The sequence below is a fragment of the Terrapene carolina genome, unplaced genomic scaffold (genome assembly GCF_002925995.2).
Source record: "Terrapene carolina triunguis isolate 2854851 unplaced genomic scaffold, T_m_triunguis-2.0 Scaffold212, whole genome shotgun sequence".
Taxonomy (NCBI): Eukaryota; Metazoa; Chordata; order Testudines; family Emydidae; genus Terrapene; species Terrapene triunguis.
Window position 1 is genome coordinate 12,761,229 of NW_020664563.1, and position 25,976 is coordinate 12,787,204.

Below are 25,976 nucleotides of genomic sequence, written 5' to 3' on the forward strand. Positions count from 1 at the left end.
TGTGTGTGTGTGTGTGTGTGTGTGTGTGTGTGTGTGTGTGTGTGTGTCCCTATATACACTTCGCTTTATCAACACAGCAACAATGCAGGATGTTCCTTTGACAGGACATCTAATGAAGCATGAAAAAGGAACAAATAATGTGCAATTCCAAAGGTATTTTCCACCTGTATTTTCTAGTTTACAGTGCAGGGCACTAGTGAACTTCACATTACAATGCAACATGGGTGAGGGTAAAATATTAACCCTTAGAGCTCACCATACTCAAAACGCAAAGAATTTTTACTCTTTCTAAAATTCAGGCATTGTGTTAAATACTTAAACAGCATTCATAAAATCCTTCCACTCCACTGTCAATCCTTAAAGAGTCTGAACAGCTCAGAAAGGCACAACAGGCATCTGTACCCTCCCTATCAGCTTTATTCATGGCGATCATAAACATTCGATTTAATATTCCTCTCTCAACAATGCTTCTTAGCTCTAAAAAGCAGCCTCAGCAAGTGTGTGCATGCATGACTCAGCAGCTGGAACATTTTCAAAAGACCACTGAAGATCTGTTCAATTTGAGCAAACTGTTCTATAAACACTATGTTCTCCAGTACAATATATATTCTTTTTATATTATAGTGACAGTCTAGTTAAGTTCTGTCAATGATTCCATTAAACCCCCACACAATTTTTCCGGTGTATATAAAACTAGCCTGTAAAAACTCACCTTGTAAACAAGATCTAGGCCTGCAAGGACTATTTTTAAGCCTACATTTACAGGACAATACAAGTGCAATATAAAGAGATAGAAGTTGACTAATTTCATGATAATTTGGAGACCTTTGATTTTAAAAATGACAGCCATTTAGTCCATCATTAATAACTGTGCTGTAATCACATTTGGGGATTAGTAATTAGGTATTCTATGGAGAAAAAAATACATCTATATTGTGACCTCTGCATTTAACAGTAGCTACACTCAGTGATTTCTGATACTTACTGCATACATTTTTGCATGGTCAAAAGCCTAGTGTATATACATTTTGAAAAGCATCCAGATTGGGGACACAGATTAACTTTGCAGAAGTCAGAAGATCTTGCAAGGGGAGCACAAGGCATTACTACTGGCCAACGCTGAATCTAGTCAGTAATATTTCCCATATTCTCCATGTAAAACTACCAAAATGCCATGGCACAATGGTTGCATGCAGTGTAGCTGTAGCTATGTCAGTCCCAGGATATTAAAGAGACAAGTTTGGTGAGGTAATATCTTTTACTGGACTAATTTCTAATTATGTATATAGATTTCTGTAGACATTTATAGGGACAATAGGAATACTCTGAATTGTAACAGTAAAAAGGATAAACAAGAATCTTTGGATAAGATCTAAAACCTCAAGCTTCAGAGCATAAACTAGCCTTCCACTACTGGGGACAGGAGACATTTTCCCTGGGGCGCAGGGCTCTCCTCAGCACCTGCTACTGGCCACTCTCAGAGATAGAATACTGGACTACATGTATAATGGCGTGATCAGTGGGGAAATTACTATATTCACAAAAGTGACAACCCCAGACTAGTCAAGCAGTGCTACTGAAACTTGGTTTCTTTAACAGGAGAGGAACATCACTGTCCAAGATCTGTGTTGATCAAGATGTCAATTATCTAATTAATACCTTACAAATAAATTAGTGTTACCTGCCAATTAAACCTACAGTTTTAATAGAATTATTTGAATGTTCCCCATTTTTGCACATGTACCATTACTTGGCTATACTGATTTTAACCTTCAGATCCAGGTCCCTGAATGCACAACCCAGATATGTGGCCCATGCACACAGGAACTTTGTGAAAGATTGTAAGGGAAGGAAAAGACCTTCATTGGTCTCTGCCCCCACAACCCAGGACAGGGCAAGGAGCAGGGCTATGCCATACCATGACAGACAGTAGTTCTACAAAGTCACAGATTCAATGATTATACCCCTACCACTTCCCCAGCAGGCCTGCAGGGGAGCATGCTATGAAGTTATGCACAGCAACATGTTATGGGTGCAGCTGTCTTCTGCATAGCCTCCTCTGTGCCTACAATTTACACTTAAATTAAGACTTTCAAGGCCCTTATTTGAGCTGGTGGATTTAGCCCTAAAACTTTAAAGTGCCATGCAGCCATAGACTGCTATAAGAGTTATAATATTTTTAACAGCACAACCTTTTATTATGAATAATTTGAATATCTGGGCCTGGATAATACAGGCTCTATTTAGTCCAATGGGGATTTCCTATGTTGAACATAGATTTCAGAATGTTAAAAACCTCATTTTCTTTGCCAGTCTAACTCAGATCCTAGCTGGTGAACCTGAATGGCAATATGTGGGTTCATTCTATTATTGTTCCCTCTCTTTCAAATTAAGTGCTAAAATCATTCTCATGTGAACATAGTTTCACTGTCTAGGGGCTTGGCAAGACTGGAAAATGTGGGAGGTTTTAAAAATGTGTTAGGGTATGTCTACACTGCTAAGAAAACCCCCCAGCACTGAGTCTCAGAGCCTGGGTCAACTGACTTGGACTCACAGGGCTCAGGCTGCACGGCTAAAAACAGCAGTGTAGAGGTTGCCACTTGGGCTGGAGCCTGGGCTCCAAGACCCTCCCCCCTCATTGGGTTTCAGAGCCCAAGCTCCAGCCGGAGCCCGAACTTCTACGCAACTACTTTTAGCCCAGCAGCCTTCAAGTCTGAAAAAACTGATCCAAGCTCTGAGACTGCACGCCATGGATTTTTCTTTGCAGTGTAGATATATCCTTAGTTAACATGTGTTAACAGGGTTTGTTTGTTTTTTTAAATACCACTTGGCACCTAGAGTAAACAGGTAGTCATATAAAAAACTATGATAGCTGGTCCGGGTTTGCCAAGGGTTAAGTGTCTGTCTACAGTAGGTGCTAACTGACATTTGAGTTTGTTAATGAACATGTTAGATAACATGTTCCCAGTCTAGATGAGCTTCCCACTCTGCACTTGACCTCCCCACCAACCAGGCTTGTAACCTCCATGCAGCCTTTTGCTCCCCTACATCCCTCCACCCACACACTGACATAATTCAAGCCTCTCTGTTCTTCATCCCAACCTCTCATCCACATCTTACTGAACCCTGCTGCCTGCCTCAGTCATCTCTCTCCTTGACTCCTGCTGCTACCTCCCCTCTGGCCTTGCTGCCTCTCCCTGGCCCCCCTCTTACTCAGTCCCCATGTCCCCAAACTCTGTCAAAGCACCTCAATCCTGTCCTGAAGTTTCATCTGCTGGCTCACTTCAGCCAATGGGATTGGTGTATGCAAAAAAAATGGAGGGAGTGAATGATAACTGGCTGAAATTACTTCTGATGCAACAATGCGACTGCTCAGCTCTGCCTTTAAGCCCAACGACAAGTGGGCACTGTGAGGAAATCAGGTATTTCCAGGAAGGTGGATTGATTTAAATCACCATGTGGAAAGCCTTGATTTAAATTATCAGTTTTAATCAACTTTTCCAATTGTAATTCACTTATTTTCTACAGAACGGTGCATGCTCACTGGTTGATATAACCATTAAAACGTTGAATTACAACTAAATAGAGCCTTTACACTAGATTTGGTACATCTTTTTTGCTACCTAATGATGAGATACATGATGGTGTCTCCCGGAGTCAAAAGTTGGGTCCCAACACCTCAGATGATTTTGCCAGTCTCTTGCACCCAATAGCACAACCCCTGGGTCCCCTACAGGATCAAGTCCTTGATACAGTATATGATGACCTACTTGCCATATTTATAAAGCTTAGCCTCAAAACTTAGTTTTCCCCAACCAATTCTTTCGCTATATAGAAAAGCAGCCTTTAACTCAATGTTTTTGATAGAGGCTCATTGATTCAGCATATTTATTTTTTATTTAAATGTTTTAAGATGATATAATAAGTTCAGGCCTTAAGATATTTTGTATTAAATTATGAATTCATTTCAGACAGGTTTATTTTTGAAAATAAAAAATTATAATTTAAATAAAAAAATAAAAAACCCAATTTAAATTTTAAAAAATCTATTAAAAAAATTCATCATTGACTTTTATCTATCCTAATTTCCTATGTTCCAGTTTTCCAACTGTCACCAAAAATTAATGGAGGTTTTGACAGCTGGGTAGGGGACAGTTGGGGTTTCTGAATAAGTATAACTGAGTGATTCTGCTAAGTTATCAGCAGTGAAATAGCTACATGATGACATTTAAAATATCTGTAGATTTCACAGTCAATATATAGAGATGAATGGGGCAGGTCACACCTACTGTTTCTGCAAACTCAAGACAACACACTGCATCAGTTACACTAAGGGCTTGTCTTCATGTACAATACTGAAGCTGCTGCAGTGCTTTAGGGCTAGTCTACACTTGAAATGCTACAGCAATGCAGGTGTAGCACATCTGGTGAAGACGCTCTATGCTGATAGGAGAGATCTCATGTCTGTATAATAAATCCACCTCCCTGAGAGGCAGTAGCTATGTTGACGAGAGAAGCTCTAACCTAAGCTGTCTACATAGGGGTTAGGTCAGTATAACTACATTGCTCAGGGGTGTGGATTTTTCAAACCCCTGAGTGATGTCCTTATACCAATATACGTTTGTAATGTAGACCTGGCCTCAGTTTATGTTTTTACAATTGCCCACACAACTATGAAAGCTTAGATTCTGGAGCAGAATTATACAACAAGAAACGGATTCTGTAGGAAATTCCATGATCACAGAATATATGGAGGCTCTGCGAATAGTGCACTGCACTAATTTAACCAGATGTGATACTTGTGAACATCTACAAGAAAAATCAAACTTTAACAGTTTCTAACTCTACTGCAGGAAAAAAGTTACAAAAAAACAACAAAACAACTTATGTAAATCCATCAAGTTTATGTCATTAGATGCCAACATCTTTAATTTCTGCACTCACACACACACACACACACACACACACACACACACACACGTGTATGATAGGCAAAAGCAGACATGATCTCTGCACACAGTTTAGAAAATTAGACTGCCACTATTTTAAAAAACAACAAAACTTCATCAGTCAGTGGCCAAACACTTCAACAACCATTGCCTTATGTTTATCAATGATAAAATCCCCCCCCACACACACAAAATCAAGGCTTGAACTATTGTAGATATAAGAGAGAACTTCTGGACATCTCACTTTAAAAAGGGTCTCCTATTGGATTTGCCAAAAAAGTACTGTTACATACTCCACAGAACTTTGCAAGCAGAATGTTCAACAGAAATTTCACTATTTAAGACTTTTGCTGTCATCTTCCCCCCCCCTTTTTTTTTTTTCAGTTAGTCTTCAGATTCACAAACATTAAAAACTTTACTACAGATACATGGAGAAACCAAAAGGAAAGATTAGACTTCAGTGGAATTGTCCACTTATTAACTATATGGTGGGGAGAAGCTACAACTGGATGCAGCAGGGTGGCAGATTAGGACCCTTTATAGGAACGTAGGGCTCTTCTGTTGAGTCAACCTAGACCCAGATACTAAAATGCTGCATTGTAGTTCATGGCAATTACTGCTGAGCCACCTAGAAAGTGGGCCCACTTACCTCAAAGACAGGATATAAAGGAGACTCTCTGGGCCAAATAGATGGGAGACTAGGGATGAAAGAGTCATGCAGGGAAACCCAAGCTCAGTAAGCTTAGCCTTTTGTTAGGTTATTCCAGGGGTCGGCAACCTTTCAGAAGTGCTGTGCCGAGTCTTCATTTATTCACTCTAATTTAAGGTTTCACGTGCCAGTAATACATTTTAACGTTTTTAAAAAGTCTCTTTCTATAAGTCTATAATATATAACTAAACTATTGTTGTATGTAAAGTAAATAAGGTTTTTAAAATGTTTAAGAAGCTACATTTAAAATTAAATTAATATGCAGAGCCCACCGGACCGGAGGCCAGGACCTGGGCAGTGTGAGTGTCACTGAAAATCAGCTCGCGTGCCATAGGTTGCCTACCCCTGGGTTATTCTTTACAAGTCACCAATAAAGCCAGACCGTGGACGGGAGGATGAGTGTGGACAGGAACACAGCGTTTGTGTGCTCTGTTGAAAACAGGGAAGAGACTCTGCCTTACCACACTAGAGAATATGTTTATAGCAGTGAATCTAATAGTGCAATTCTCTGGAGCCATTTTTATTTTCAATTTCTTCATCCACCAGTGTGTTCCACATTACCCTCACTGAAAGCACCCTGAAGTGATCTGAAAGAGCAGAAATTTCATACTCACCTGGAGCTCAGCTCATCACTGACACATCCAAGAATGAAGGTGCCAGGCAGTTGTAACACCTAGGTGTGCTGTGACTGTGCAGACTGTGCATTAAGATGTCACATGAATGCCATCGTTTTTTAAACTGTTCTTTTTTTGAATATATTTTAGGCAGTACATGATACCTTTACTAATTAATGAGATCACGCAACACAAAGCTGAATTCATTTGAACATTTCTACTCTTAGTTTATTAAAGTCATCACCGCTATTTTTAACATGCACCCCCAGAAAGTTCTGCAATGGTGTACAACATACAGTTGTTAAAGCGCCACTGAGACAACTAGTTGGCTGCCAGGCAATATGCTTCCAGGCAAGATCTGGTAGGATTTAATCAGTTATTTTTTTCTCTCTAAACTATTTCATGTTTAGTTAATGTTATCATTTCTACCTCTCCAGAGAGCCAACTAAGGGTATGTCTACACCCAGCCGCTAGTTCGGCGGCTGGCAATCGAAGTTCTGGGTTCGACTTATCGCGTCTTGTCGACTGCGGTACTCCAGCTAGACGAGAGGAGTACCGCGGAGTCGACGGGGGAGCCTGCCTGCCGCGTATGGACCGAGGTAAGTTCGAACTAAGGTACTTCGAACTTCAGCTACGTTATTCACGTAGCTGAAGTTGCGTACCTTAGTTCGATTTGGGGGTTTAGTGTAGACCAAGCCTCAGACTCTTAATTCCCAAGGAAATGGACTCCTATAATTGGTTTCAGAACATGGAAACTAAAAGAACCAATATACAGCAGCAGAATTTTAACAAAGGAAATCTCCAGCAGTCTTGATCTGGACAACTATTTGTACTGCTGGTTGGCTTCTTCCAAATTCACAGCTTTATAAAATGCTGGCTATAAATTGGCAGTGTTGTATGGCCAACAGCCTGAAAGAGGACTGCAATGTCATAAATAAAAGGGAGAGACCATAAATTTCTATGGAGACTGTGATATAGCATGGCCAGAGGGCAGCAGGAGAGTGATAGATGGGAGATATGCAAGCCCCAGGATGATGAGAGCCTTATTCCCTGTAGAGGGAAGAGAGGCTGCTACAATTAATTAGAGCACCTGAAACAATTAAGCCAATTAGAGCACCTGAAACCAGTCACCTGATAAAACCCCCCTGCTTCAATCAGACAGTTGGAGAAGTTGAAGCAGAGTGGTTTGGTGTTGGAGCGGAGAGCAGTTTAGAGGAGAGCAGTTTGGAGAAGTGCTGTGGCGGGCCAGAAGACCAAGACCCTAGGTAAAGGGAAACCCGGCTTGTGCAGAGCAGAGGGACTCTGCAGGCACAAGGGGTTGGGAGAAACTTGGCCCAAGCGGAGAGAGGGCAGGAAGCCCCACAAGCTGAAGGGTCGGAGAGGGAAGTAGCCCAGGGGAAGGAATCGCTAGTTCAAGTGGTTCGCCGCTATCCTTAGGGTCCCTGGGCTGGGACCCGGAATAGAGGGCGGGCCCGGGTCCTTCCCTCTCCACTCCACTTTTCTGGGACACTAGTGGGACAGTTGATACGCCAGTTCAGGGGTTTCAACAGAGAAACAGCACCCTGAACCTCCACAAGAGAAATCGCGGGACCCATCATAATAGTGCCGGCAATTTGCCGCACGTGGTGTCGGGTGGGATTACCGCGCTGTGGACTTAAACCAGGGTTAGCCAAAACCATCCCGTTTCCAAGATGGATGACGTGGTCAAGGCCCTAATACAAGCCACTGCGGCCCAACAGGAGGCTACCTGGGTCCAAGCAACCACCCAACAGGAGGCGACTCGGATGCAGCAGGAGACTAATTGTCTGTTGATGAGTCAGGCTGCCCAGGACCGAGCCCTGCTGCAGGAGCTGGTGAACCAGATGAAGTCCCTTATGGAGCTGAACCGCAGCTACGACGGGACCCGGACCATACGGGCCAGCCACTGCCTGCAGAAAATGACACTGGAAGATGATGTGGAGGCATACCTCCTGGCTTTTGAGAGAGCAGCCCTGCGGGAGGCCTGGCCCCGAGATCAGTGGTCTGGTATCCTTGCCCCAGAAGGTCTACTACGATATGGCCACAGAGACTGCAGTAGATTATCCCCAGCTGAAGGCAGAGATCCTGGCCAGATCCGGAGTAACGACAGTGTTGCGAGCCCAGAGGTTCCATGAGTGGCAGTATATGGAGGACAAGACACCCCGATCGCAATTGTGTGACCTGATCCACCTGACCCAGAAATGGCTGTGCCCTGAGGCCCTCAGCTCTGAGAAAACGATGGAGCTCCTGGTACTGGACCAGTATATGAGGGGGCTACCACGAGCCCTCCAGGCTTGGGTTGGCCAGAATGACCCCTCCACCTATGATGAATTGGTCTCCCTTGTGGAAAGACAGCTGGCAGCCCGTGAACTGTTCCAGACCCCAGGGGGTGAGACACGCCAAACCAGGAAGCCAGTCCCAAACCCAAGGCCCCGGACTGTCGAGAACTCCAGGAGAACCATAACTGGGAGGAAAGACTCCAAAGAATGGCCTGGGGCCAAGAAGGGACCGGGGGGGGGGGGAAGGGGGGGGGGGGGGGGGGGGGCAAATAGCCCCAGGCAGAGGGCGGCAATCAGGATAAGGGGTTGGTGTTACGAGTGTGAGGAATTGGGGCATATAGCAGCCCAATGCCCCAACAGGGAAGAGCCTATGCAGTGCAATCTGGAGGATCACGGGGAGCAATGTGGCCTAATTGGCCTGGTAGGGGTCACAATGACCCCGCATGGGTATACGAGGTCGGTAAAAATGAATGGTATTGAGACCATAGCATTAGTGGATTCTGGGAGTGCTGTCACGCTGGTCTCGGGGAAGTTGGTGGGGCAAGATCAACTAACCCGGGCAAAAACCACAGGGGTAACGTGCGTTCATGGCACCATAAATTTTTACCCCACAATCCCAGTACAGATTGAGATCCAGGGGAACACTATCAGGGTAACTGCAGGGGTGGTCCCCAGACTCCCATACCCGGTCTTAATTGGTAGGGACTTCCCAGGGTTTGAGAGCCTACTTCCCCCAGTAGAGCCAGAGGAGGGTAGCAGCCCCCAGGCTGAGACTGAGGCACCTACAGTTAGCCTCACCACAATTTTTGCCGGATTTGCCCCAGAGTTATTTTCATCCCCCAGGAAACCCCGAAAGTCTAGGCGGGAAAGGAGGGCAGATAAAAGATTAGGGACCAGGATTCTAGCAGGGAACCAGAAAGCCTCCCTTGTTGGTAGGCGAAACCGTTCGGGAGGCCAGGAGACAATTCAGGCCAGTGAGGACTCGGAGGCAGGTCCTAGCCCAAGTAGGAGCAACCCAGGGGGCAGAGTTGAAATAGGTCCCCTGGAATTAGGTCAGATCGGTACCGCACGAGAGAATTTCGGACAGGACCAAGCCAGTGACCCGCTATATGCGAATGTGAGGGAGGAGGTACTGGAAGTAAATGGCGTACCCGTGGAGGGAAAGACCAAAGGCCCAAGGCCATATTATGTGTTCAAACGCTATCTGTTGTATCGGATAGCGCAAATACAAGGGGAAGAAGTAGAGCAGCTCTTAGTCCCACGGAAACACAAGGGCAGTACTAGAATTAGCTCTCAGTCATTTATTTGGAGGACATCTAGGAGTAGACAAGATACTGGATAGAATCCTAAGAAGGTTTTACTGGCCAGGAATACGCGTGGAGGTCCAACGCTATTGTGCCTCCTGCCCAGAATGCCAGTTGCACAGCCCCTGACCTCACTCGCGGGCCCCATTAGTACCTTTGCCTATTATTGAAGTTCCTTTCGAGAGGATAGCCATGGACCTAGTGGGCCCACTAGAAAGATCGGCACGGGGCCACCGAAATGTACTAGTCATCCTTGACTACGCCACAAGGTACCCAGAAGTCATTCCTTTAAGAAACTCCACATCCAAAGCAATAGCAAAAGAACTACTCCAGGTTTTTGCCAGAGTGGGCATCCCTAAGGAGATCCTGACTGACCAAGGAACCCCCTTCATGTCGAAATTAATGAAGGACTTATGTACCCTACTCCGAAACCAGGCCATACGGACCTCAGTCTACCATCCACAAACAGATGGACTGGTCGAGCGGTTTAACCGTACCCTTAAAAGTATGATCCGGAAAGTGGTAGCACAGGACAGAAAAGACTGGGATACCCTTCTACCATACCTAATGTCTGCAATATGGGAAGTTCCCCAGGGGTCCACTGGTTTCTCTCCCTTTGAGCTACTACACGGATGCCACCCATGCGGAATATTAGATATCGCCAAGGAGGATTGGGAAGAACAACCCAACCCAGGAAAGAATGTCATTGAGTGCGTGACACAGATGAGAGAGCGAATAGCTCGAGTGACCCCCATAGTACGAGAACATTTGGAAAAAGCACAAGAGGCCCAGTGGGCATATTACAACCGCCAAGCGAAAGTACAGAGATTTCAGCCGGGAGAACGGGTGATGGTGCTAGTGCCGACAGCAGAAAGCAAACTCCTGGCCAGCTGGCATGGGCCGTATGAGATAGTGGAAGCCATTGGGGAAGTGATCTAAGGTCAGACACCCAGACCGCCAAAGGCCAGAGCAGATCTACCACGTCAACTTACTGAAGCCCTGGCATGACCAAGAGACATGCCTGGTCATTCAGGGAGCTCCACCCCAGACAGACGATTCACAGGGGAGGTGAGGATATCCCCCGAATTAACCCCAGAACAACCAACAGAGGTCATTGATATAATCCAACGGAACCAAGACGTGTTCTGTACACAGCCAGGCCGTATGACACTGGTCCAACATCATATCGTCACCAGTCCCAGAGTAAGAGTGACGTTAAGACCATACCGAATACCAGAAGCTAAAGGGGAAGAAATTAGGACGGAAGTGAAGAAGATGCTGGAACTCGGTGTTATTGAAGAATCCCACAGCCAGTGGTCCAGCCCTATCGTCCCAGTCCCCAAGCCTGACGGCACCCTGAGGTTTTGCAACAACTTCCGAAAGTTGAATGAACTATCCCAATTCGATGCCTATCCAATACCACGCATTGACGAGCTAGTTGATCAGTTAGGCAAGGCCCGATACCTAACCACTCTGGACCTGACCAAAGGATATTGGCAAATTCCCCTGGCCAAGGATGCCAAGGAGAAGACTTCCTTCTCTACACCCGATGGCCTGTTCCAATACACTGTCCTCCCTTTCGGACTCCATTGGGCCTCTGCAACATTCCGACTTATGGATAAATTGCTGCGACCCCATGCCAAGTATGGCACCGCCTATCTAGACGACATAGTTATCCATAGCCCTGATTGGGAAACACCTAGGAAAAGTAGAAGCCGTGCTAGACTCCTTTCGGAAGGACGGCCTCACTGCCAACCCTCCCAAGTGTGTGATAGGGCTAGCTGAGGCCAAATACCTCGGGTATGTAGTAAGAAGAGGCTTGGTGAAACCTCAATGGAACAAAGTGGAGGCAATACAGGGTTGGCCTCGACCGATCTGCAGATCGGTCAGAGCATTTCTAGGGATAGTAGGGTACTATCGGAGATTCATCCCTCATTTTGCCACAAGAGCAGGGCTGTTGACGGACCTGATAAAAGCTCGGGGCCCTGAGATAGTAAAGTGGACTGATGCAGCGGAAGGAGCATTCGCAGATTTAAGGACAGCCCTTTGCTGTCATCCAGTGCTCATAGCCCCAGACTTCGAGAAGGAATTCGTCCTACAAACAGATGCCTCAGAGGTAGGGCTAGAAGCTGTCCTTTCGCAGATGGTAGGGAAGGAGGAATACCCAATCCTGTACCTCAGCCGGAAACTCCTCCCCAGGGAACAAAAGTACGCCGTCATTGAAAAGGAATGTCTGGCGGTAAAATGGGCCATGAAGACTCTCCGCTACTACCTACTGGGGCGGCAGTTTACCCTTGTGACAGACCATGCCCCAAGGGTATGCCCCAGTGGATGCACAGAAACAAGGAGAAGAACGCGAGAGTGACTAGATGGTTCCTACCCATGCAACCCTTCCATTTCCGTGTACAGCATAGGGACGGAAGCCAACACAGCAACGCCGATGGCCTGTCACGACAACACTGCTTCTCGTCCCAAGTAGCCCAACCCCATGGTGTTGAGCGGGGCGGGGGGGAAATATGGCCAGAGGGCAGCAGGAGAGTGATAGATGGGAGATATGTAAGCCCCAGGATGATGAGAGCCTTATTTCCTGTAGAGGGAAGAGAGGCTGCTACAGATTAATTAGAGCACCTGAAACCAATTAAGCCAATTAGAGCACCTGAAGCCAGTCACCTGATAAAACCCCCCTGCTTCAATCAAGACAGTTGGAGGAGTTGAAGTAGAGTGGTTTGGTGTTGGAGCGGAGAGCAATTTGGAGAAGTGCTGTGGTGGGCCAGAAGACCAAGACCCTAGGTAAAGGGAAACCCGGCTTGTGCAGAGCAGAGGGACTCTACAGGCACAAGGGGTTGGGAGAAACTTGGCCCAAGCGGAGAGAGGGCAGGAAGCCCCACAAGCTGAAGGGCCGGAGAGGGAAGTAGCCCAGGGGAAGGAATCGCTAGTTCAAGTGGTTCGCCACTATTCTTAGGGCCTCTGGGCTGGGACCCAGAGTAGAGGGTAGGCCCGGGTCCCTCCCTCTCCACTCCCCTTTTCTGGGACACTAGTGGGACAGTTGATAGCCCATTTCAGGGGTGAGAAACAGCGCCCTGAACCCCCACAAGAGGAGAAAGCGCGGGACCCATCATAATAGTGCTGGCAATTTGCCACAAGACATAAAATAAAAGACAACACAAAACAGCCCACAAATTCATGCAATATACTCTAACCAATTCTGGTTTTGTATATATTTACTGTATAAGACACTACCTCATCATTTAAGTCCTCTTGTCCATATGGAGTTTGGGGTTAGAACCAGACTTCAGAGAAGCAAGAACTCCTACTCCAAGTCTAGCATTTTGTTTCTATGCTTCATTGTAAATTGTGGTTCTAGTGACAAGAATTGTCAACCATTTGTCAGTATGTCTGCCTGCTGCAGGAAAGGAAAGCCACCTAGAACAACACTGCTGACAGCCCCACAAATACAGCATTCATGGCAGGGTGGATAAAAATCAATGATTTTTTTTTTAAATCAAAAAAATCAGATTTTTTTAATTAAATCGGATTTTTGAGTTTTAATTAAGATCATTATAGCTCAAAGATATTTCATAATGGAATAGGGATTATAAATTCCAATTCTATAGTATGAGACAATATATTTATGTAATGTTTAAGAAAATATTTGTAAATGAGTTCCAGTAGTTCATAGATTAGGGACCTAATCTTATGGGGTGCCACAGGCTTCTGTATAGATTATTTAGGTTAATCTTTCTATCTACCCAATGGGACTCAGTGCTCAGTCTAGAAGATACCAACAGAGATGCTTAGTTTTGCAGTTCTCAAACTGTGGATTTGTGTCTCCAGAGGTTAACAGCAAAATGTTTTAAAATAAATAAATAAATAAATAAATAAATAAAGGTGAGAAATAACACATCTCAACTCTATTGTCCCTCTGCAAATTTGTGTACACAGAGTCAATCCCTTACTTCTCTCTAAAAGTGCAATGTTTCAAGAAGTTCAATTAATAGAAGATTGTTGGGGGCAGAATAGGTCTAGACAAGGAGAAGAAGTCTGGAGATAAATGTGAGAAGCGAGAGACATATGCTTGTTTTGTTAAAATATTATGTGTTTGCTGTTGAAGAAAAAAATCTTATAGTTGTTTTAGTTAAATAAAACAATTTAAATGTCTGTCTGGTGATGTTCTCCTCCTAATACAGCATGGCAAGAAAACCCTCCAAATATTAATGATTAACCTGTTGAATTGGAGATGGTTCACCTCCCAATGATTTCATAAATATCTGCTTCAATTACCTTGGGTAAATGAAATAACCAAACAATCATTCATTTTCTGATATAGCAGTAAAACTAATCTGAAAAGTTTTCAAAATAAATCACTGTTTAAAAAAGTATAGTGTGTACCTTCTAAAAATGAAACCTAAATCTATTTCTGAGTTGTGAAGAATATGTATTAAGATTATAACAACCAACAAGAATGCACTTTTATGTAGGAAACCATGATTAAATAGAGTCTTTCTAACTAGTGATTTAAATCATGATTTTTTTATTTAAATCAAATCCACCCGGATTCACAGCATACGACAATATTTCTACTTGCTAGAACAAAGCATATTCAGCCCCAGGTACTGCACCTTAGATATCTCCATCTTAGATTACAGGTTCATGAAGGATAATTGCCAGATTGTTTCCCATTGACAGTGTTACAGAGACAAAGAAAATAAAAGACAAACCATTCTATTTTTTTTTGTTTTGTTTAAACTCTTCCATTTATTGGTACATCACTACATTCACAGTAGTGGATTAAGACTTTTGTTGTCCATTATTAAGTGGCCACTAATCTGTGTTAGTTTATTTTAAAACTAGCATGCATATGACAGAAGACAATTTGTTTTAAAAAGGGATGTTCTCAAGACATGTAAGTTAAAAAGCTATAGACTGTACCATTAAACTTTAAATTAAATTAAATTCACGTGGGTAACATTATACTTCCTACATAATGAAAGGAGTGGAGGTTTAAACTAACCCTTTTAGCATAATGAAAATTATAAACAAAATGCAGTTACATATATGAAGAAAGGTCCAGTCAGACAACTGATGGTATCCATGAGTGGCTTTGTTTATGAGCAGAACTTACAAAAAGTTAAGGGTTTTTTTAATTATTCAGACCTGGAAGGATTAGTTAAAAACTATGAAGTAATTTCAGACATTCCTGTTATAAGGTTCATCTTCACAGGAGCTGTTACATTTCTGGCCAATTGCTGAAATCAGACATTTAGCATTTTAGTCACCAGTAGGTTATACAGGGATCCTGCAGCAGTACCAGTGCCTCAGTCTTTAGCAATATGAACCCTTCATTAGTGTAACAGCCTAATACCTTGGGGATAACATGGGCTCCTTTTGTGTGGCATCTCCCTTACTTTCCCAATCACTAAGATGGGCATGATAACTTACCTCCCTTCCTTGCACAGGTGTTGTGAGTAGCTAGTACTTGTGAAGTGGTATTATGTTGCCTTATGAAACAGTATGAATGGACTGTTCTCTTATTAATGATGTAGGAGTTGATTTTTTAAAAATACATTTTCAGTCAAATTGTAAAAGGTCCATAAATTCTTAACCTGTATAGCTAATGAACTGTGTTGTTCTCAATTTGGTAAAACAAAATGGGTCATATTCAACATTACAGTTCTTTTGGTCTCCTACAAATCACTCCAGAAACACTGCTCTAACACCAAGAAAAGTATTTTCAGGAGTATCTGTAGTAACACATACTTACAACCAAAAGGAACTAACTTCACAGCTAGGATTCTAAAATAACCATGGACATCTTCCTCACTGGGCAGGGCCAGCTCACATAATGTTACCGAATCTGTAGCTGCAGGAGGTCATGAGATCTCCATCCCACCAGCTGAAACGTTAGTATAACGTCTACTAATGTTCTAAAACTGTGTGCTGACAAAGAGCTGCTGCACATTAACTGGGAGGTCTATTGTGAGGATCTCCCCCTTTATTTCAGCCCTATCTTGTGCACTTTGTAGATTCCTATAAGATGAAGCCTTGATTTACTCCTCTAATCACACACACACACTCTCTCTCTCTCTCTCTCTCTCGAAACATTCTTCCTTAACTACCAGAGATATGAACACTCCTCTTCCAGCTGGCATACAAATAGTGAGGGTGGAGAATAACACTGTATATTAAAGTCTTGGGCCTTGCAGCAGATAATCCAACCAAATGGATTCATGGTGCTGAACCACAAAAATACCAGTCTGAAAATCTGCCTGAACACTGGAGAATGGGAGCAAAATCCTAAACATGAATCAGTTTGTCAAACAGCCAGCACTATGAAGTCTGATGTGGGCTGGCACTGCAGTACCAGTTATAACACCACATTTGCGAGTTAGCTGCTATATTCCATTATAAACACTGCTTTTGAAGGATTCATAAATCAGCCATTTTAATTTACATTGGGATGAAATTTGCCACGTATCAGTTCAGATGTAAATTTAAAACATATCTTACAAGATGGCTAAAAATGAGATCATACAGGATGGTGAATATAGTAAGTTTTTTGGTAGTTTCTGGTGCTTCCTCTCACCTCCACCCCCAGTTACCAATTAAAGCAAACTTTTAAAAATTACAGTCAGTTTTTAGAGGGGTTTTAGCATTAATATGAGTTATTTAACTTTAAAAGGCAGCTATTATGTATTTTCCTAGCGATAGTGTATGTGTTTTTGCAACACCTCACTAATAGATTTTGATATTTTATGAACTATTGATTTAATTTTCAGGTAAAAATACAAAAGCAGGTATTACCATAAAAAAGTCAATTAAAAACAAGGAGCTAACAAACTAAAAAACAAAATCCAAGCAGTTCAGAACTGCATCTGAAACTCCATCCTTAATTAAGGATTTGCAGGGATCTGAGTTACAGGGGAACCCCACATATACAATTATATGTGCCACAACAACAAGGCATAAAGAGGTGAGCTAACCAAAGGGTGTCAGACCTAATTCTGACATTTCAATTGGATCATTAATTTAAAAAATAAATAAATAATAATAAAAAAAAAGCAGACTTGTTATTTTCCAAAGGCTTTACATGCATGGAATGCTAGAAGTAGCTTAGTTTACAGAAGGGACCTAGTTTTTCCTGTTGGAGGGTAAACCATAAACAGAGATACTCACATCGCAGCAAAATAAACATATAAGAGGAATGTAATCAATGGTATTTTCACATTAGGCACAGACCCAACACATCTTTCCCCTACTCTCCCCACCCCCATTGTAATCCTTCCCAAACCACTCTGCTTCTCACTCCTGACTGCAAACTGTGGCTGCTTGGCCAGATTAAGAAGGTGACATCTGTTTGAGTGAGACACACACTGGGAAGGCATGATGGGTGCTCTGATACTGTTTATGGGCCACAGCTTTTTCAATAAAATTTACTTAAGTTATTTACTTAAATTCTTCCAATACAGAAGTTCTCTCTACTTGGATACCAAGTTACAAATTTGCAGATTCAGAAGGATAACAACATTAGCCTGATTTACGCATTTGTTAATAAAATGTTAGACAGGTGCCCAATATAAAAATCTTAAATCTGAAACTCAGTCAGAATTTGTTGCTCAAATCTCTTCTAACAGGCCAAATTTGAGCACCAAAACCAAGTTTTATAAAACTCAGGTCTGGATTTCAAACCCCAAGTTTTGGAATGTTTAGATACAGAGTTTTGGTTTGGGTCATTATAGAGGTTCTAAGGGCTGGTCTACACTGGTGTGGGGGGGCGGAATCGATCCAAGAGACTTAACTATTTGCGTAGCTGAAGTTGAAGTATCTTGGATCGAATTACCTGGGGTCCACACGGCGCGGGATTGACGGCCGCGGCTCCCCCGTCGACTGCGCTACCGCCGCTCGGTGTGGTGGAGTTCCGGAGTCGACAGTGAGTGCGTTCGGGGATCGATATATCGCATCTTATCGATCCCGGATAAATCGATTGCTACCCGCCGATACGGCGGGTAGTGAAGACGTACCCTAAGTTTGGGGCTGGAATTATGGTTCGGACCAACATCTAATAAATATGAAACAAATCAATTTAAAACAAGCTGTATCATTTGTTACCAGAATATTTCCTGAGATTACATCAATAATATCCAGCTCCACCTGCAGTATCTAGATTCACAGTGTAGCCCATTTTTTTGTGGTTAAGAAACAGATTCTCCAGACTTTCACAGTATCCTTGAATTGTGAATTCTCTCTCACACACGTTTTAGGTACAAGCAAGTGAAAAATAACATTTCAAATGTGGTGAAGAAAGGCTATTTGAATAGTGACAGGAACACATTCAAACCCATGAACACTCTAGTAGTTGGCTGCTGTGTTATGAAATACTGCCCTCTGCAGCCCATTCTGGAGAAACAGAGTTCAACCAAATTAACATTCATTCCATACAAGTTCTCTGTTTTACAGGTCTACTCTGTGCCTGTAGCAACAATATGTTATTCCTTCAACTTCATTTGCTTTCAGGCTTGCTCTGTTTTTATCAGAAGGGTTGTTTATTCTCTTCAGTGATCCTCTGGTGGCTGCTTTCAATTCTGTGCTCTGCACTTGCTCACTAATAATACAGCACTAGTAGTGCTTTATTGACGTCAGTCATCATAGAGTGCACTGAAAGAGTTTAAAAACAGCATAGACCAGCAGTTTGAATATACATGTACATTTATTCCCTCAAAATCTCAGCATTGGAATTTCAAGACCCAGGAGGGCTCAGAAAGGGGGATACTAATCTAGTTTCACCAAGATTTGGGAATCTTGGGCCCCCTCTGGAACCAAGAGCTATCTTCTTGCTTTGCCTGATCAGTGTGCAGACATTGCCCTGGGCTTTGATGACTTTATTCCTTATTACACAGGAGGAATTCTAAGTTTTGCATTACGGGGAAAATTTTATTCACAAGCTAGTAAACCACAAGTGATGTAAAAAAATGGCAATACGGGTGGTCAAGTGGAAGGTCTCCACTACAAGGGCAAATGTGTTTTATGTTTCTCTGGGTCTTTACATTTCCCCTTCAAATGTTTCATTTCCATGTTGCAAAACCCAAGCCAGATAAATACTACTTTCAGTTCAGAAACAGATCCTGCAAAGAGGGAGAGGTGATCATGCTTCCTGTTGCAAGTAAGAGGCATGCAGCAGTGTTCTGGACCTGCTGGAGACTTGAGGTCACACAGAAAGGCTTAAATAGTAGAGGCAAGAAGAAAGAAAGGCTTGCAGGAGGATTTAGCAAAGATGGAACTGTCTATGCTGTATGTGGGAAGAGCTGCAGTGATGGCAACAGGCAGATTTGCAACATAAGAACGGGAAGAAGGAGAATTTAGAGTCACAAAGTGCCAAAGTTTCAGCCAAAGGAAGTAAATGGAAGGTCTGAATTGAAGAAAGAGCTAAAAGAAGTGGAGTTGTTTACATTGTTATTTATTTTTATTGCATGAACTGTGTGCCAAGCATTTAGTGTGCTGATATTCATCTTGGTATGAGAAGCAATAACCCAGAACGCACCGTAACTTCGCTTGTGTGCAATGGCACACAGACTGTGGTCTGTACCTCTATGAATTGCAGATTTGCAGGGAATAAATAATGCCTTATAAATCCTAGTCAATTAAAGATATGTACACAATATAATTGACTAGACTGGCACAAAAGGGACCCCTCTGTCACTCCTCCATACTCCACCCCATACCATTGTGTAACTGGGGACTGCAGAATCTCTGAATTCCTCTACTGTATTTTTTTTATTATTTTAAAACAAGCTTTGAGTTTTAAATCTGAGAGGAATTTTTGTGATGGCATCATAAAACCCCTGAGAACAAAGGTTAACACATTTTTAAAATGTTTTTATGAAATTTTAAAGGGAAAATATATATGAACATCTGAAAAGCTTTCTGATAATGAAACATATTATGCTGTGAAATGGACTCTGAAGGGAAGTTTAAAACCTGATAGCGCTCTCTATTTAAAAAAAAAAAAATGCTGGCAAATTTAATCCATCTTGAACAGCTAAACTTTTCATATTCCTAATAAGAGACCCTATATTTTCTCTCAACAAAGCCCATCAGACACACACAATTATTGTTTCTTGTTCACCAGCTACTTATAATGGAAAAAAAACTAAGAAACCTGGCCTACCAGCTGATCATGTAAGGAGGAAAGAGACAGTGACTAAGCACCTAGTACTGTACACACAAATCTTTTTTTAAAATTAAATTTAAAATTTGAAGACTATAATGACTTTATTATTTTATCACCTTTATGCTCAAATAAATTCATTAGTCTCAAAGGTGCCACAAGTACTCCTGTTCTTTTTAAATATACCTTAGTTATTATAATGAACAGAGCTCCCTCTTGTGGCTGCAGGAAGGTGGACCTGGTGCAACAAAATCAGAGTATAGCTGGCATGAGATAAGCATCAGAGAGATGAGAGAAGGGGAGGTCTGGTTCTCCTGTATACCATTACTAACTTGGTTAAACAATAGACAATTAATGGAAACTGTCATGGTGTAGCAGGGCAGTCACCCCACTCCCGCCCTGAAAGGGTTAAAAGCCAGCTCTTGGAGAGGGCTGGGGCTGAGAGCCAATAAGAATAGGCTGATTGGGAAGGCAGCCACAGCTGGGGCCACACCCAATTAGGAGACAGCTGGCCCTATAAAAGGGCTCTGAGCCAGGAGCTGGGTCAGTATCTCTCTAGCGCTTGGGAGAGAAGGACCTGGCTGCCTGGGAGCTCAGGGTACAGGGCTCGGGAAAGACTAGCAGAGCTGGGGAACTCCAGCCTGGCAAATTCCCCAGGCTGCGGGCCTTGCTAAAGGCCAAAACAGGTACCAGGGTTGCAAAGGTGCAGCCCAGGGTTAGGCAGAGGCAGCAGGTCCAAACTCTCCCTTGCCAATGATGAGTGGTTTACAGACTACAGTCTGCCCCAGTGAGCAGGAGCTAGATGATGACTGGCAGTAGCCACTGAAGCAAGGTGGGTTTAGAGGATGGGGGTTCCCCTGGGAGGGGAGATCCAGAGCGGGGTGTGATAAAGTTCCTCCTCTATCTTGGTGGGTCCTGCGCTTATTGGCGGATTTTCTTGCCTCAAAGATTCACCATGTGGGTTGGGGAACAGCCCAGAGACCTTCCCTTCTGGGAGAACCCACAGTCCAGGTCAATTGGGAGGTTTGGGGGGAACCCGGGCCCGCACTCTACTCCGGGTTCCAGCCCAGGGCCCTGTGGACTGCAGCTGTCTATAGTGCCTCCTGTAACAGCTGCATGACAGCTACAACTCCCTGGGCTACTTCCCCATGGCCTCCTCCAAACACCTTCCCTATTCTCACCACAGGACCTTCCTCCTGGTGTCTGATAACGCTGGTGCTCCTCAGTCCTCCAGCAGCACACCCTCTCACTCTCAGCTCCTTGTGCCTCTTGCTCCCAGCTCCTCACACTCGCCCCACAAACTGAAGGTGCCCAGGTGCCCTGATTAGCCTGCCTTAATTGATTCTAGCAGCTTCTTCTTAATTGGCTCCAGGTGTCCTAATTAGCCTGCCTGCCTTAACTGGTTCTAGCAGGTTCCTGATTACTCTAGTGCAGCCCCTGCTCTGGTCACTCAGGGAACAGAAAACTACTCATCCAGTGACCAGTATATTTGCCCTCTACCAGACTCCTGTACCCCTCTGGTCTGGGTCTGTCACAGGGGGTACTGCAGGGGCAGAACCCTGAGGTAAAGGGCACCGGGGTTCGGGCGGGATATGGGGCCTGAGGCAGGTGAGCCGCCAGCCAGCAGAGGATGATCTGGGCTGAAATTGAGCTAATTCCCAGGATAACCAGCAGGAGGTGCCACACGGGTGAGTCTCACTTCACTACACATGGGGACAAGAGGTTGCTGTTTAACGTACTAATTAATAATTCTCTCCCTCTTAACACCCTTTCCCTGCACAAATGCTGCAGAATGTAGCAACTTTCTCCTCTTCCCCATTCTATTTTTGACCACCTTCCTCCAACACAGAGCCTTCCTACCTTGTTCAACTGATTTCTGGCTCACTCACAGGCAGTTTCAAGGCAAGGGATACAATCAGGATATGAAATTCAGGGTCTAAGCTATGGGGAATGCACATCAAGACAGAAAGCCTTACATTATTATCCCTACGTCATTTTCATTATCATTATCATTATACTTGGGAGTTCTGAAAGCAAACAGAAAATGCTTATTATCTTTAAAGTTTTGAGAAAGAAATTCAGTTACATATGTGACGATCTAAAACACTTAGATCTGCTGAAATGTTAGGGCAAAACACCTATTGAAAAGGAAATCCATATAGCCTCCCTTTTGTGGTTTCAGAGCTGTAAGGATACTAAAATCTGCTAGAGACAGGCATTCACTCCTAGATGAAACTGGCAAGGTAAGACAATTTGGGCCCTACCTGCCTTAAGAGTGGCCCCCTTTCAGAGTCTATCATTGCTCCCCAAACCCTTCAAACATTTCTATGACTGAAAACATAAAATAAAAAAGAAAAGCAGGAAAAAGAAGGAGGCATGGATGAGTGTGAAACTCACAGTAAACAAGCCTGTGCACTAATGCTTTGAACCTCTATACAGACTGAGCCGGTTTCTCTCCTGACAGGACTCTCAAAGTCACACAACATTTACAAATACAATTTAAAAAATGTCACACTAGTATACTATGGGGCTTTGTTGTTATTCAATTCAGTTCCCAGCAGACAAGGATCCACAATGCAAAAATCACTACCACTTATTAGCAGTCCCAGAGGCACCAAGGCCTAAATGAGGTTGGTGACGGAACTCCCTTTCCTGGTCAATGGGCTGGATGGGTGACAATGCCTGCTCTCTATGTGAATAGTGGAGTTCAGTCTCCAGGGATATCCATTCAACACCCTTTCCCAGTACTGAATTCATATGCTTTTTTAAAAATTAATTTTGAAAGAAAATGTCATGACTGACTCCTCAAGGAAAGAGCTCTGAACTGGCACAATCAAGACAGGTCCATTTTTAAGTCTAGCGCTTAGGATGGTGCCCTTTAAATTCTTCACCTCATAGATATTGCAATCAATGAAAGTACCTCCAACAGCTGTATCAGTGTGACCAGAACATATGCTGGTTTCTGCTTATCCACCTTCCACTGAGGAGTGAAGAGGATAGCTATGTGCAGCGCAGGATACTGGGGGGAGTAATCATGCTCAGATGCACTCATTCTTTGCCAGGAAAAAGTGTCAGAATTCCAGCTCCTTCATTTACTGCGTGGTTCGATTCTTTTAGACATTTTGAAAAACACAGTCGATTCTTGAATTCATGTCCTAGATTCTTGCTGCAGAGAACTACCATACAAATCAGAACTAGCCACCAACAGAGGATGAGCATGCCACACTCCATGACATTTCAATGGGAAGATTTCTATTTATCAACAGAAGCTACATTACAGCGATTGCATCCATAAGGATATAGAAAGGGTTTCCCCCCCTACTTTATGAATAATACTTGAGCTGCAAGGTGTTTTTGTTCATTCAGGCTTTTAACTGATCAATATTTATTGGATTTTTTCCTTATTTTGCATGGATGTTTTAGATTGGACAAGATTTTATGTAAGGTAAAGCATGGCAAATCACTTTGACTTTTGTATGCTAATGGGATTGTACAGTCCAGAGTTATTTTTCTAGAGATGCTCTATAATGCTTTTCATCCTCCAGACACTTTGCAAATATTAACTAATTCTCACAGCACGCTTCTGAGACAGAGGAGCATTAGCATCCCTATTTTACAGATGGGGAAGCTGAGCCACAGAAGTTCCACATCTACCCTAAAGCCACAGGAGGCATCAAAACCAGAATTAGAACTCAAGTTCTTGGTTCCAAGTCTTGTGCTCAGACAAGAACTCTCTTTCCTAAGGTGGAGGAGCAACAAAACCACAAATTTTCTACCATCATAAAATCAACATGCCTGAAGTAGGTATTTTTAAAAGGTGTATAAAAAGGATGTAGACATTCCACAGTTCCTTGTAATTCTAAGTCAAACACCCTGTAAAGCAGAGGTGGGCAAACTACGACCCGTGGGACCATCCTGCTCAGCCCTTGAGCTCCCAGTCGGGAAGGCTAGTCCCCGGCCCCTCCCCCACAGCCTCAGCTCGCCGTGCTGCCAGCGCTCTGGGCAGCAGGGCAGTGAGAGCCGCCAGGTGTAGCGTATTAAATTGCTCCCCATGGGAATGTGCTACTTTCGGAGCACCAGGACTGGCAGCTGTAAGTAGTACACCGTAAGTAGCACATTCCTACAGGGAGCAATTTAATACACTACACCTGGGTAGGGAAGGCTGTGCCTCCCCAAAAGCCTGGCCCCCTCCCCCATCCGCTCCCTCCCACTTCCCACCCCTTGACTGCCCCCCTCAGAACCCCCGACCCTAGGGTGACCAGACAGCAAGTGTGAAAAATCGGGATGGGGGGGGGGGGGGTAATAGGAGCCTATATAAGAAAAAGACCCAAAAATCAGGACTGTCCCTATAAAAGCGGGACACCTGGTCACCCTACCCAACATATCCAACTCCCCTGCTCCTTGTCCCCGGGACCCCCTGCCCCTAACCTCCCCCCCGGGACCCCACCACCCCCTATCCAATCCCCCTGTCCCCTGACTGCCCTGCCCCCTATCCATACCCCCGCCCCGTCAGGCCCCCCGGGACTCCCACACCTATCCAGGACTCCCTGCTCCTTATCCAACCCCCCGCTCCATTACCATGCCGCTCAGAGTACCAGGACTGGCAGCCGTAAGTACTACACCATAAGTAGCACATTCCTACGGGGAGCAATTTAATACACTACACCCAGCCCTCCATACAGTTTTGGCACCCCGATGTGGCCCTCAGGCCAAAAAGTTTGCCCACCCCTGCTGTAAAGACTACTGTATTTTGATGCTATGATGGTGCCCAGTTAAGAGATACCTGTTAAAAAAATGGTCCTCTTAAAAGGAGACAATGCCCATACACCAGAGAGACTATGAAACCCTTAAATATCTGATAAAGTAATAAACCTGATGGCTAAAATACTATTTAAAACTACTCTGTCTAAGAAGTTAGGTTTCCTGTGCAGTGAATTAAATTTTCCTGGAGCTCTTTTAGATGAAGATCTGATGCAAATATTCAGCTGTGCAATAAAAATGTGTTTAATTGATTTCTGCATGTCATTTATTTCCATTTATCCTACCTGAGGATTCCAACTGGGATCCAGTTTCTTCACTGTGGCAATGTATTCTTGCATAGCCTGGTGGGGACTTGAATCTCCCAGCGCTTTCCATGCTTCCCTGGGATACAGAGAAAAACATAAATGGCCCACTCATAGAACTGATACATCTGCCTCTTACTCATTGTCACCAATGAAACAGTGATCAGGCCTAACGCAAGCCTACCTTCATACTTCTGGGAAAAGGAAAGACATCTTTTACCCAATTTTGAAGCCATCAATCCTCTAGTCAGGCTTAAAAAGAAACTCCTTCACCCACTCATATTTATTTGTTGCTGATTAAACCAATACAACAGTAAATTAACAGAACACCACCACCATTTTAAGAATTCCCTAAAGGATTATTTTAATCATTAAGAAAGAGATACATGCAAAGTAAGATTCTAGTTCAAGCAATCTAAAAGATGTGACCAAAAATAACAATTTCTGGTTTTATTTTATTTTAAGAATTGCAAGGATTTCCTCTTACCATTTCTGCTTTCCTTCAAAATCAAAGAAACTGGGCTTTGGAGTGTTACAGTTTCCAAATTTGACCTAAAGAAGAAAAATTTCCTTTGTTACAATGAATGGTAGAGAGGGATAAAGTTTAATTTATCATTATAATTTGTTAGCCAGTTCATAGCAGCAAATATCCAGATTTATTACACCTCTTGATTTCAGAGCAAATTTATACTCCTGTCTGATTGACAGTTATTAGCTTCATATCTCCCCGGCAAACCTCTCAACTCCAAATGTTTTTATTTTAACAGTCTCACACAGCTATTGGCGTATTGGCCTTTGTTATTTTCTGTACAGGATACAGAGATGGAATTCTGATATGCAGATAATTTCTTCTGCAGGTATTACCCAGCAGGTGATGC

General features: G+C 43.5%; 1 protein-coding gene across 2 annotated transcripts in view; it reads right to left on the reverse strand.

Moving 5' to 3' along the window:
- The window catches only part of ACBD6 (acyl-CoA binding domain containing 6), a 57,176-nt gene that overhangs the window by 20,433 nt on the left and 10,767 nt on the right, over positions 1 to 25,976 (reverse strand). For both annotated transcript variants that reach the window (XM_029912455.1, XM_029912456.1), the window contains exons 2-3: positions 25,586 to 25,650; positions 25,081 to 25,177 (exon numbers count right to left, since the gene is read on the reverse strand). In XM_029912455.1, the coding sequence (XP_029768315.1) occupies positions 25,081 to 25,177; positions 25,586 to 25,650 (162 nt within the window). The remainder of the gene's footprint in view (positions 1 to 25,080; positions 25,178 to 25,585; positions 25,651 to 25,976) is intronic.